This window comes from Microcaecilia unicolor, chromosome 2 (assembly GCF_901765095.1).
Source record: "Microcaecilia unicolor chromosome 2, aMicUni1.1, whole genome shotgun sequence".
Classification (NCBI taxonomy): Eukaryota; Metazoa; Chordata; class Amphibia; order Gymnophiona; family Siphonopidae; genus Microcaecilia; species Microcaecilia unicolor.
In genome coordinates, this window is record NC_044032.1 from 3,092,632 (window position 1) to 3,106,190 (window position 13,559).

The following is a 13,559-nucleotide window of genomic DNA, read 5'->3' on the forward strand; positions in this document are numbered from 1 at the left end:
CGCCTTCTGAAAATCCAGATATACAATATCAACCGGCTCCCCATTGTCCACATGTTTGCTTACCCCCTCAAAAAAATGCATTAGATTGGTGAGGCAAGACTTCCCTTCACTAAATCCGTGCTGACTTTGTCTCATCAGTCCATGTTTTTGTATATGCTCTGCAATTTTATTCTTAATAATAGCCTCCACCATCTTGCCCGGCACCGACGTCAGACTCACCGGTCTATAATTTCCCGGATCTCCTCTGGAACCCTTCTTAAAAATCGGAGTAACATTGGCTACCCTCCAGTCTTCCGGTACTACACTCGATTTTATGCTTCTGTATATGTAGCAATTGCTTATCTATAGGCAAGGGCATAGGCAGAAACTATTTACAGGGGGTGCATCCTCCCTTGAGCCACCACTGCCCCCCCAGTCTGTCCCTCCTCCCACCTTAAAATCCTGTCTGCCTGTCTGTTGCAGTCTTCACACAGGTAGAGGCACTCCTAGGCTGCCTGTTACTTTCTCCCTCAGGGGCAGGGACTGTTCAGGAAGGAAGCCCCATTGTGGGTCACGGGCAGTCTATGAGTGCCATTGCCCATGTGAAGACTGCAATAAACAAGCAGACAGGATTTTAAGATACAGGGGGGGGGGGCGGATCTGACAGGGGGTGCATATGCTTTTAACTCACCTCCCCTAAATATGCCACTGTCTATAGCTGCTCTTTGGGATGTGAGAGAATCTGTGGTGAGATTCACAAAATTCTCTAAAAGGAGAGAACTGAATGGAATCTTTATACATTTGCAGAACATATTAAAAAGGTATTTTTATAATACTGAATATTATCCACTAGTAAAACATACCCGTTTCTCACACAAATGAAACGGGCGCTAGCAAGGTTATCCTCCAAGTTCCAGCTTGGCCCCTTCCCCCCTCTCATCCCAGTTCCAGGCCTCCCTCCCTCCATCTGTCTCCTCCGAGTTCCAGATCCCCGTGCCTCCCTCCCTCCCTCTCTCTCACCTCCGAGTAGCAGCCCGACCTTCATTGCCCGCCCCCTTCTCCCAGTCCTCCGCCTTCCTGTATGCCGGCCTGAATTTAAAAGTTCTTACCTTGGGGTCCGGCGGCAGCAGTTAAAGTCAAGCAGGCACGGCGCTTCAGCCTGCCTTCCCTTCTGTCTCAGCTACTACTACTACTACTACTACTACTTAGCATTTCTATAGCGCTACAAGTCGTACGCAGCGCTGCACAAACATAGAAGAAAGACAGTCCCTGCTCAAAGAGCTTACAATCTAATAGACAAAAAATAAAGTAAGCAAATCAAATCAATTAATGTGTACAGGAAGGAGGAGAGGAGGGTAGGTGGAGGCGAGTGGTTACGAGTCAAAAGCAATGTTAAAGAGGTGGGCTTTCAGTCTAGATTTAAAGGTGGCCAAGGATGGGGCAAGACGTAGGGGCTCAGGAAGTTTATTCCAGGCGTAGGGTGCAGCGAGACAGAAGGCGCGAAGTCTGGAGTTGGCAGTAGTGGAAAATGGAACAGATAAGAAGAATTTATCCAGGGAGCGGAGTGCACGGGAAGGGGTGTAGGGAAGGACGAGTGTGGAGAGATACTGGGGAGCAGCAGAGTAAGTACAGCTGTGCCTCTGGCCCCGCCCTTCCGAAAATAGGAAATGAGGGCGGGACCAGAGGCAGAGCTGAGACAGAAGGGAAGGCAGGCTGAAGCGCCGTGCCTGCTCGACTTTCACTGCTGCCGCCGGACCCTGAGGTAAGAACTTTTAAATTCAGGCCGGCACGCAGGAAGGCGAGGGGCAGGCGGAGGACTGGGAGAAGAGGGCGGGCAACGCAGTTCGGGCTGCCACAGAGGGGAGAGAGAGAGAGGGAGGGAGGCGTGGAGGCCTGGAACTTGGAGGAGAGGGGGGCCTGGAACTCGGAGGACGGGGGGAGAGACGGGGTGATTCTCCCACGATTGTATCCTCATCTCCAACGTTCTGTGGCTGGCAACGCAGGTCGGGCTGCCACTCGGAGGGGAGAGAGAGATAGAGAGGGAGGGAGGAGTGGGGGTCTGGAACTCAGAGGGGAGGAGAGGGAGGGAGGGGTGGGCCTGGAACTCGGAGGACAAAGGGGGGAGGGAGGGGGGCGGTTCTCCCGCGATTGTATCCTCACCTCCAACATTCTGTGGCTGGCTGGTGCTGGTTTCCCGTCCCTCTCATTGATCCGCCCTCTGACGTCATCACGTTCAGACGTGAGTGCGGACCAGTGGGAATTGTGTTACTAACCCAGGCATCCAGATGTAGAACATTGGAGGCAGGGCCGGTCTTAGGGCGAGGCGACCGGGGCGACCGCATAGGGCCTCGCACTCAAGGGGGCCCCGCAAGGCGCGCCTGAAGTCGCCTCGCCCCGACCGCCCCAGCTCCAGTCCCCCCGCCCACTGAATTTTAAGTTACCTCGTCGTCGACGTCGGAGCGGCCGGCAGGTAGCAGCAGCCGTGAAACGCATGCGAGCTGCTGGGCAGCGCTTCGGGAGCCTTCCTTTCCCTTCCCTCGTTCAGCTCTGGTCCCGCTCGCATTTAAGTGCCCCTTGCATGTGTAAAACTGCCAGCAGGGCACCTCAGTGCTATTCTGCAAATACTTGTTTAACTAATACAGGACTAGATTCAATATATGGTACCAAAAAAAGCGGGTATTCTTTAAGCTGTGCCTAAAATTAGGCTCAGCTTATACAATTAGCACTTACGGCCAGGAATCGCACCTAACTTTCTGCGTGGCTGTTTGCCCCAACTGAAATGTAGTGCAAATCTTCACGCCTAAAATTAGGTGTGTTTCCCCCTTATTCTATAAATTAGGTACATAAATTCTCAGAATGCCCCGAACTGCCCATCACCTCCCGTTTCCGCACCCCTGTTTCAGACTCGCACGTAAAATTTAGGCATAGATCCTGCACCTAAATTTGCATGCATACACTTTTTAATTAAAACCAATTAGCACTAATTACTTGTTAGGATGGCAAATAGCAGCGCTAATTGGCTAGTTATTCAACTAAGTTGCGTGGCGCAACTTGAAGCACCATTTACAGAATGAGAGGAATAGTGTGTACTTGCAAAGGGGGTGTAATTGTGAGTGGAGAATGGGTGGGACAGTGCAGTGTTGGGCAGCATTATTAATAATCTATTATTCTTAAGAGTAATGAGTAACTGCAGAGCTGCCAAGGGGTCCCGATTTTTGACAGGGAGACTTTAATATACGCCTCCGCTCTGCCCACTCTACCTCACGTCATCTTTTTCTTTTGATGTAGGCATAGGAAAAAAAAAGATTTAAAATGCTCCCTGGTTTCAACCCAGTTCATGTTTAATGTGGGATATAAATCATATAAATAAGTAAATTAGTAAATAGAAACTCTGAATGTTGAGCACCTGATTCTCATAACATGATGTCTGTTTTAATGGCCCTTTACCAGGAGAAAAAAAAATCTCTGCACGAATATAACAGAGCTAGGGAGTCCCTATAACCAGCCCCTCCAAATGACACACTGATTACACTTTCTTACCTATGAAAAGTTATTCCCTTATTATACTTCCTCTGTGTACATAAGTACATAAGTAGTGCCATACTGGGAAAGACCAAAGGTCCATCTAGCCCAGCATCCTGTCACCGACAGTGGCCAATCCAGGTCAAGGGCACCTGGCACGCTCCCCAAACGTAAAAACATTCCAGACAAGTTATACCTAAAAATACGGAATTTTTCCAAGTCCATTTAATAGCGGTCTATGGACTTGTCCTTTAGGAATCTATCTAACCCCTTTTTAAACTCCGTCAAGCTAACCGCCCGTACCACGTTCTCCGGCAACGAATTCCAGAGTCTAATTACATGTTGGGTGAAGAAAAATTTTCTCCGATTCGTTTTAAATTTACCACACTGTAGCTTCAACTCATGCCCTCTAGTCCTAGTATTTTTGGATAGCGTGAACAGTCGCTTCACATCCACCCGATCCATTCCACTCATTATTTTATACACTTCTATCATATCTCCCCTCAGCCGTCTCTTCTCCAAGCTGAAAAGCCCTAGCCTTCTCAGCCTCTCTTCATAGGAAAGTCGTCCCATCCCCACTATCATTTTCGTCGCCCTTCGCTGTACCTTTTCCAATTCTACTATATCTTTTTTGAGATACGGAGACCAGTACTGAACACAATACTCCAGGTGCGGTCGCTGCACATGCCGGCATGTTTGAAAGTGAGATTAAATTTTTTTAAAGGCTACCAGCAATAAAGAATGACAATCGGCCTTATTTTTGAAAGTGATGGGCGCCCATATTTCGACCCAAATTGGGAGATGGGCGCCCATCTCGCAAAGGCGCCCAAATCGGTATAATCGAAAGCTGATTTTGGGCGTCTTCAACTGCACTCCGTCGTGGGAACGAACAAAGTTGACGGGGGCATGTCAGAGGCGTGGTGAAGGCGGGACCGGGGCATGTTTATCAGCCGAGGAGAGATGGACGCCCTCGACCATTAATTGAAAAAAGAAAGGCGTTTTTACCGCGAATTTGGGTCACTTTTTTTGGACCCTTTTTTTTCAAGAACAAGTCCCAAAAAAGTGCCCTAAATGACCAGATGACCATGGGAGGGAATCGGGGATCACCACCCCTGACTCCCCCATTGATCACTAACCCCCTCCCACCAAACCCCCCCCCCCAACTTTAACAACTTTTTTTTCCAGCCTGTATGCCAGCCTCAAATGCCATTCCCAGCTCCATCACAGCAGTATGCAGGTCCCTGGAGCAGTGGGTGCAGTGGACTTCACCCAGGTGGACCAAGGCCCACCCCCCCCCCTTCCTGTTACACTTGTGGTGGTAAATGGGAGCATTCCAAACCACCCCCAAAACCCACTGTACCCACATCTAGGTGCCCCCCTTCAGCCATAAGTGCTATGGTAATGGTGTAGAGTTGTGGGCAGTGGGTTTGGGGGGGGGGGATTTGGGGGGCTCAGCGCCCAAGGGGAGGGAGTTATGGACTTGGGAGGTATTTTACTTTTTTTTTTTTATTGTTACAAGTGCCCCCTAGGGTGCCCGGTTGGTGTCCTGGCATGTGAGGGGGACCAGTGCACTACGAATCCTGGCCCCTCCCACGACCAAATGCCTTGGATTTGTTCGTTTTTGAGCCGGGCGCCTTCGGTTTCCATTATCGCTGAAAAACGAAACTGCCCAGCTCAAATCCGCACAAATCCAATGCATTTGACCGGCACAAACCGTATTATCGAAAAAAAGATGGATGCCCATTTTTTTCGAAAATACGGTCTGTCCCGCCCCTTCACGTACCCGTTCTCGGAGATAGACGCCCATGGAGATGGGCGTTCGCGTTCGATTATGCCCCTCAATGTGGATGCAGCAGCTCATAGGTTTGCTTGCTTTGTTTTGAAGGGGAAACAGAGACTAACCAATCAGCTTCAGCTTTTGATTTTTAAACCCATCTCCCTCCTGTTTTCATGCAACCTCTGCAGCAGCTGTGACAAAAAGCAAACGCGAGACCGCGGCAGCCGTCAGACATGCACTGTGGGCTCTGCTAATCCTGTGCCCCCGCTGACATCAACTTCAAGTTCCGGGGGCAGAGAACCGGCAGAACTGACAGCTATTACAGCCCTGTGCTTGCTTTTTTGTTGTTGTTGTTGTTTTGCCGCTCCTGCTGCATTGGGAGAAGCAGCAGCGGTTGAGAAAAACAGCGATTCCTCATCTCAGCGGGAGACTTTCCTGCTGAATGCGGGAGACTTGGCAGGTCTGTAACAGTAATGATTGCTTTTGGGCAAATTAATGAAATAACTGTAATGTATTACTTTTTTCAGTAATGAGTAATATAATGTCTAGTTACTTTATTATAGTTACTTTTTAGTGACACCCATCTGATTTTCTTTGCGTCGTTAGGCCCACATTACTGGGCTGCTTCCGGTTTCCGACAAACTTCCTTTTGAGTGAAATTGTTCAAGCATGTAGCGTGAGCTAATAACAAAGATGGCTGGGTCTTCAATATTCAAGCGCTCTGTTTATATCAAATTTTTTGGTTTAGTAAATGAAAAAGATAATGATATTTATGTTAAGTCCGTGGCGGCAGTGAGTGGGGAGAAGCAGGGTGGCAAGGGGGAGAGGTGGGGGAGACGGGGTGGCGGCAGGGCAGTGACCAAAATGTGCCCCACCACCTCGAGGTCTGGCTAAGCCCCTGGTCTGCACTGGCACCAGTTCTAGGGCTGGAATAACTGTGAGAATGTGAATGTTAGGTGTTACAATACTGGGTTACGCTAGCATTGTCTAATGGCCTCAAGGATGCGGACTTCCAAGTCTTGAGTGCTGCAAACAGGCCAGGTACTGAATGAACATGAGACAGATGTGCACAGGTACTGCTCTGTGTGCAAACATATCTCATGCATATGAAAACCTGGCCTGTTTGCGGCATTCAAGGCCTGAACTTCTGTATCCCTGCAATAAAGAAGAGGCACCTTCTGTGCCCCCTTTGTGTCCTTGGAGTGGAGGAGTAGCTTAGTGGTTAGTGCAGTGGACTCTGATTCTGGGGAACTGGGTTCGATTCCCACTGCAGCTCCTTGTGACTCTGGGCAAGTCACTAAACCCTCCATTGCCCCTGGTACAAAATAAGTACCTGAATATATGTAAACCGCTTTGGATGTAGTTGCAAAAACCTCAGAAAGGCGGTATGTCAAGTCCAAGTTCCCTTTCCCCCTTTCCCTTATGACATCACAATATCAGAAGTGAGCCAAGTATCGGGCAATCAAGCCATTGTGACATCACAGATGAGGTTGGCTCTTATTGGTGGAATGAGCGGAGGAGTAGCCTAGTGGTTAGTGCAGCGGACTTTGATCCTGGGGAACCGAGTTCAATTCCCACTGCAGCTCCTTGTGACTCTGGGCAAGTCACTTAACCCTCCATTGCCCCTGGTACAAAATAAGTACCTGAATATATGTAAACCGCTTTGGATGTAGTTGCAAAAACCTCAGAAAGGCGGTATGTCAAGTCCAAGTTCCCTTTCCCTATTTAGGATTCTAGATGGAATGTTGCTACTATTGGAGATTCTAGATGGAATGTTAATGTTGCTATTCCACTAGCAACATTCCATGTAGAAGCCTGCCCTTGCAGATCAGCAACGCGGCTGCACAGGCTTCTGTTTCTGTGAGCCTGCGCAGCCGCATTGGTGATCTGCAAGGGCAGACTTCTACATGGCATGTTGCTAGTGGAGGAGTAGCCTAGTGGTTAGTACAGTGGACTCTGATCCTGGGGAACTGAGTTCGATTCCCACTGCAGCTCCCTGTGACTCTGGGCAAGTCACTTAACCCTCCATTGCCCCTGGTACAAAATAAGTACCTGAATATATGTAAACCGCTTTGAATGTAGTTGCAAAAACCTCAGAAAGGCAGTATATCAAGTCCCATTTCCCTTCCCCTTGCAGGTTCTTCTACCCTGACACCAGCTGTGACATCAATGACCACAGGTCCACAGATCACAGCAACAGCAGAAATGGGACCCACTCTCAGTACTCCCCACAGGTAAAACACACATTTCCAATGGTGAGCCTACATCTTCTTAATACAGAAATTCCTTTAGGACTTTATATGGGACCATCAAAAAGGCAGGTGATATTTCTTTATTTCTTCATCACATTTGTATCCCACCTTTTCCCACTGATTGCGGGCTCAAAGTGTCTTACAATAATACTGTGATATGAGTGACTAATCTGAGCACCAGACCACGGGATCACCAGCGCACCATACTTCTGCTGCCACTACAGAACTAAATATGAATTTTAATTGGTGGCCACATCATCAATGTGGGATCCCAGTTGGCTACGTCATGGGAAGGGGACCTTCTTCCTTTCCCCCCACAGATGGCACTCAGAGATGGGAGTGACAGACCAGGCTCTGCAGTGAAAGGAAACAGTAACTCTGCTACTTTCAGCTGAGAAAGGTCATACCAGACCCTCTGACAATGTGTGTGTTGTGCCTCCAAAAAGTAGGGGTGGACCAAAAAAAATCTCAGCAGCCAGAAGTACGATGTGACAAACTTTATTCAACACCACTCGTGTATGTGACCCGAATAAAAGTTAAACATCTATGTAAGATGTTCATTTGTGTGTCACTGAGTGCGGAGTCTGAAAAGTTTAAAACTGGAATCTCCACTTCCAACTGTTCTTACGTTGATTCTGATAATTGTTGTAAAACTGCTGTTTGTATCTGCCTCTCCCTCTGCCGATACGTTTGTTGATGTGACTGAAGACGCCTCATGTCCAGTTGTCCAGAGGGTCCCAGATTCCTGGTCTGTGGCCTCTCTCTGGAAACCTTCTTGTGTTTTACTTGCCAGAACTTATCTAAAAAAAGAGGCCATGAACCTGGTTTTGGGGAAGTAACAGGGCTGCTGGGTAGTGATGTTAAACCTTCACCTGATGCACTACGAATGCGTTTTCTTGCTCTTTCCATAGGGACAGGGGGGACTTATTTTGTAACTGGATGAGTAACAAGGGGCTGTCTATCAACCACTTTCCGTAATTTGGTGTAGGGCCTTGATTTTGAATAAGGATAAAGTGAACTTCTAGTATAATCATTTTCATCTCTTATAAACTTAATATCTTTTATATCTCTAACGTCATGGAATGTGGTTGATATAAAACCCTTTGTCACTCATCCAGTTACAAATATACATAAATGCATAAGTATTGCCACACTGGGACAGACCAAAGGTCCATCAAGCCCAGCATCCTGTTTCCAACAGTGGTCAATCCAGGTCACAAATACCTGGCAAGATCCCCCCAAAAGTACAAAACATTATATGCTGCTTATCCCGGGAAATAGTGGTCTATGGACTTTTCCTTTAGGAAGCCATCCAAACCTTTTGGGAATCCTCGCCAGCAAACAAGGTACCTGGCGGTGGCGGCGACAGGGGAGGCTTTTGGCGAGGGGGGGGGGGTGTTGGTGGCCAAGGTCTGGCTATGCCCCTGCCGTTAAACAATATCAAAAATATACACATTTAACAGCACTGGAATTTAGGAGGTGGTCAAGGCTCATAAACGAACCCAGCGATATTCGGACAGCACAAGGCACTGCCCGATTACCACTGGGCACACCTATAACATAGCCCTGCACTAGAAAATAGAAACATATTTTCTGGCTCGGGAAACGCCATGCAGCAAACTTAAAAGTACCGCAGGGTTCCTGGGAGTGCCGGCAGCACTGCTGTTTTCGCCGTGAGCTACCCACGCAATAACCCTACCTGCCTCTTTGTAAAAGGGCCCCTAAATTTCCTGGGCTGTTAATCTTTTTGCGTTTATATATTTTTCATCTAAAGGCTTTTTAGGTCTTACACTTTGTGGTCCTTTTACAAAGCCGCAGTAAAAAGTAGCTTGCGATAGTGTAAGCGCGGGTTTGGGGCGCGCACAGAAATATTTTCCAGCGCACGTATCAAAAATTTCCTTTTTAAATTTTTGTCAAAAATGGAGGTGTGGCAAAAATCAAAATTGCCGCACGTCTGTTTTGGGTGTCTGACCTTACCGCCTGCCATGGACCTAGTGCTAAAGAATCTGCATGGTAAGGACCTACGCGCGTCAGACGCCACCTGCAGCGTGTCCGAAAATAAAAATTATTTTTCAGACGCGTGTAGCGGATGCGCGCCAGAAATGAAATTACCACAAAAGGCACGCTGTAGTCGGGCGGGAAGTCAGTTTTGGCGTGCGTTGAGCGTGCGTACAGCCAAATTTCTGTTGTACAATTCTTTTTTTGTTTGTTTTATCAATCATATAATTTGCATTTGGATGTTGAATATGGTACATACTCTTTCCTATTGAAAGTAATATTTCACAGCACATTTTACTATTCCTATGACCTCAGTGGTGGTTTTCCTTGTCTTCCTCTGTTTAAAGGGGATGGGACGACTTCCCTATGAGGAAAGGCTAAAGCAGCTAGGGCTCTTCAGCTTGGAGAAAAGACGGCTGAGGGAAGATATGATATAGGTCTATAAAATAATGAGTGGACTTGAACGGGTAGATGTGAAGCGTCTGTTTACGCTTTCCAAAAATACTAGGACTAGGGGGCATGCGATGAAGCTACAATGTAGTGAATTTAAAACGAATCAGAGAAAAGTTTTCTTCACTCAACGTGTAATTCAACTCTGGAATTCGTTGCCAGAGAATGTGATAAAGGCGGTTAGCTTAGTGGAGTTTTAAAAAGGTTTGGACGGCTTCCTAAAGGAAAAGTCCATAGACCATTATTAAATGGACTTGGGGGAAATCCACTATTTCTGGGATAAGCAGTATAAAATGTTTTGTACTTTTTGGGGATCTTGCCAGGTATTTGTGACCTGGATTGGCCACTGTTGGAAACAGGATGCTGGGCTCGATGGACCTTTGGTCTTTCCCAGTATGGCAATACTTATGTACTTTCCCCTTTTTTTCAATTTAAATGAAGTTCTAGGGACAGTCCTGCAATGCTGAGCGAGCGACATTGGACCTTTCAGTGATGGTGGCTAGATTATGGGGTCTGAGAGAAAGATAGCAGGAGCAGAGTTAGCAAGAAGAAGGGTGAACAGAAATAAAATCAGACTGGCAGGTGACAGCAAGCCAAAGAAAATGCTGAAAATAGAGGCAAATTTGAAGTGGACTGAAGCAAAGGGCGAGTTGCAGATATCAGGGGTAACGTGACCCAGAAGAGGAGTATATGAAACAGGGCTGGTGTGATGTAACTAATACCCAGAGCCTCCCGCTCTCATGCTGACATAAAACAGAGTAATCCACAACTTTCTCTTGCAGGGATTTAGACAATATTTTCTATATCCTGACTGCAGTCATTCTCCTGCTTCTGTCGCTGATTGCTCTTGCTACGGTGATATTAATTAGGAGATGGAGGAGAAAGAAGGGTAAGAATGATTTTGTTAAACTGGCTACACGAGTTCTATGATTGAAATAGTATGTTAATTGCAGTGCGTTTTTTTTCTAGCAAAAAAGGTGCAGGTACTCAAATGCTAGGCCACCCTTCAGGGGTGGGGTGACCACTGAGGGACCCATCCCACAATAGCCAGGCCCCCTGCAACCAGTCACAGAATCTACAACAAGGCAGAATTGGTGTGTAGAGCCAGAGCTCTTTCATTAAAACTTGGGTTCCATGGGTCAATTTTAGCAGTCAGTGGAAAAGGTGCCGGTACTCAGTACCCCCAAGTACACCCTCAAAAAAAGTTCTGGTTAATTGTGTATTTAAGTCCTCCTGCAGATAAATGTGTTCACTCTTGTAAAAACATCACTTGAAAATTATCCCCACTCTAAATGAAGTGGTTTTTTTTTTAGCTATGTTGAAAGGGGGAAGGGCAGGGGGAGTTTCATTTCCAAATTTACACTTATACCTCACTTCTTTTGCTTTATACCTTCAAAGTACTCATAACCCCTATGGTCTGTTTAATTTTTAAAGGGAGTAAGTCAAACACAGCGAGGGTGACAAAAGAAAAAGCAGCAGATAACGCCAATTAATTTTTGGACATAGTAACATAGTAGATGACGGCAGAAAAAGACCTGCATGGTCCATCTAGTCTGCCCAACAAGATAACTCATAAGTGCTACTTTTTGTGTATAGCTTACTTTGATTTGTACCTGTCTTTTTCAGGACACAGACCGTATAAGTCTGCCCAGCACTATCCCTGCCTCCCAACCACCAGTCCCGCCTCCCACCACCGGTTCTGGCACAGACCGTATAAGTCTGCCCAGCACTATCCCTGCCTCCCAACCACCAGTCCCGCCTCCCACCACCGGTTCTGGCACAGACCGTATAAGTCTGCCCAGCACTATCCCCGCCTCCCAACCACCAGTCCTGCCTCCCAACCACCGGCTCTGGCACAGACCGTATAAGTCTGCCCAGCACTATCCCTGCCTCCCACCACCGGCACTGGCACAGACCGTATAAGTCTGCCCAGCACTATCCCCGCCTCCCAACCACCAGCCCCGCCTCCCGATCTTGACTAAGCTTCTGAGGATTCATTCCTTCTGCACAGGATTCCTTTATGCTTATCCCACGCATGTTTGAATTCCGTTACCGTTTTCATTTCCACCACCTCCCGCGGGAGGGCATTCCAAGCGTCCACTACTCTCTCCGTGAAAAAATACTTCCTGACATTTTTCTTGAGTTTGCCCCCCTTCAATCTCATTTCATGTCCTCTTGTTCTACCGCCTTCCCATCTCCGGAAAAGGTTCGTTTGCGGATTAATACCTTTCAAATATTGGAACATCTGTATCATATCACCTACTGGACATCCTCTGTTGCTCTTTCTTTTGTCACCCTCGCTGTGTTTGACTTATTTAGTTATTTATTTATTGCATTTGTATCCCACATTCCCCCACCTATTTGCAGGCTCAATGTGGCTTACATAGATTTGTTAACATTGTCATAGCAGGATATCAGATACAGTTAGTTATGTGTAGCGATTAAGGAAGGGGAGAGGGAAGAAGGAAGAGAGTTGTTAAGGTAGTTATATAGGGTGTGCGTTCATAATTGAGTGGACTTAGTGAGGTTATAGGTTCTCATTGTAGGCCTTGTTGAAGAAGTGTTTTCAGAGATTTCCGAAAGATAGATGTTTCTTTGATTGCTTTCAGGTCTGTAGGTAATGCATTCCATATCTGCGTGCTCTTGTAAGAGAAGGTAGTGGCGTGCATCACAGGGGCGTAGCTACGGGTGGGCCTGGGTGGGCCCAGGCCCACCCAATCTCGCCTCAGGCCCACCCAGTTTAAGCGCCAAAAAGTACAGAGCCACAGCCTTTCTGCCATCGCGGTTCAGCTCCCAGTTGTTATTTCGGTTTAAATGATGTGTAGGTGTAGGCTGCTGTCCCTACAGCTCTCCCTGACCTTTTGGTTTTGCCGATTTTCGAGCGCCGGAGAAGTTTTACCTGAGGCCGGCGAGTTCTGATTTGGATGAGAACTGAGAAGACCCCTCCCTCCTCTAGAAAGAAGTCACGTCGTTAGTTTTCAGTTAAGCGGCTGCAGTGCTGCTGGCTGTTTATTTTTATGGGAGAGTCAGGCTCAGGTTGGGGAAGCGGCGGTGCAGCCGGGTTGGCTTCTACCAGGGTCGAGAGGAAGGTGGGCAACTTCGACGTCTTCCTGCAGGAGGTGACGGGCAGTGTGCATGCTCTCTTCGGCTCTGTTCGCAACGTATACACGCCGCAGGCCGGCCACCGAATTACCTCACTAGGCTCGCTGGACGATCCGCAGAGTGGCGAGCTGTATGTGGCCGGGGGATGGCGAGGACTTCAAGAAACTCGAGTAAGCCTAGCACCCCCACGCTCCCCGAAATTGCACACAGCACGATGGCACTGCACGCTGTGCCGCATGGCCCGGGAAAAGCTGTCGGCTGTGTCATGGGCGCAGCTCCTCCACAGTCCACCCTGTGCCTCCCAGCTGGGTCTAAATGATTTTATTTGTTATTAGCCTCTTCTCGAATCAGCACTCCCCCGCGGCCCCACACAACAGGAACATGAGCCAGGGTGCTTTTCTGCACCACGTGCAAGCAGCTGCCCAGCAGGTAAAATATATGTATTTTTTAAATTTTAGCGTATGCAATGTGTTCATCAG

The 13,559-nt window shown here is 47.7% G+C and overlaps 1 protein-coding gene across 1 annotated transcript in view; it reads left to right on the forward strand.

Moving 5' to 3' along the window:
- The window catches only part of LOC115461793 (CMRF35-like molecule 8), a 58,620-nt gene that overhangs the window by 26,538 nt on the left and 18,523 nt on the right, over nt 1-13,559 (forward strand). Inside the window, exons 4-5 of the mRNA XM_030191835.1 lie at nt 7,416-7,512; nt 10,761-10,867. Coding sequence (XP_030047695.1) covers nt 7,416-7,512; nt 10,761-10,867 — 204 coding nt within the window. The remainder of the gene's footprint in view (nt 1-7,415; nt 7,513-10,760; nt 10,868-13,559) is intronic.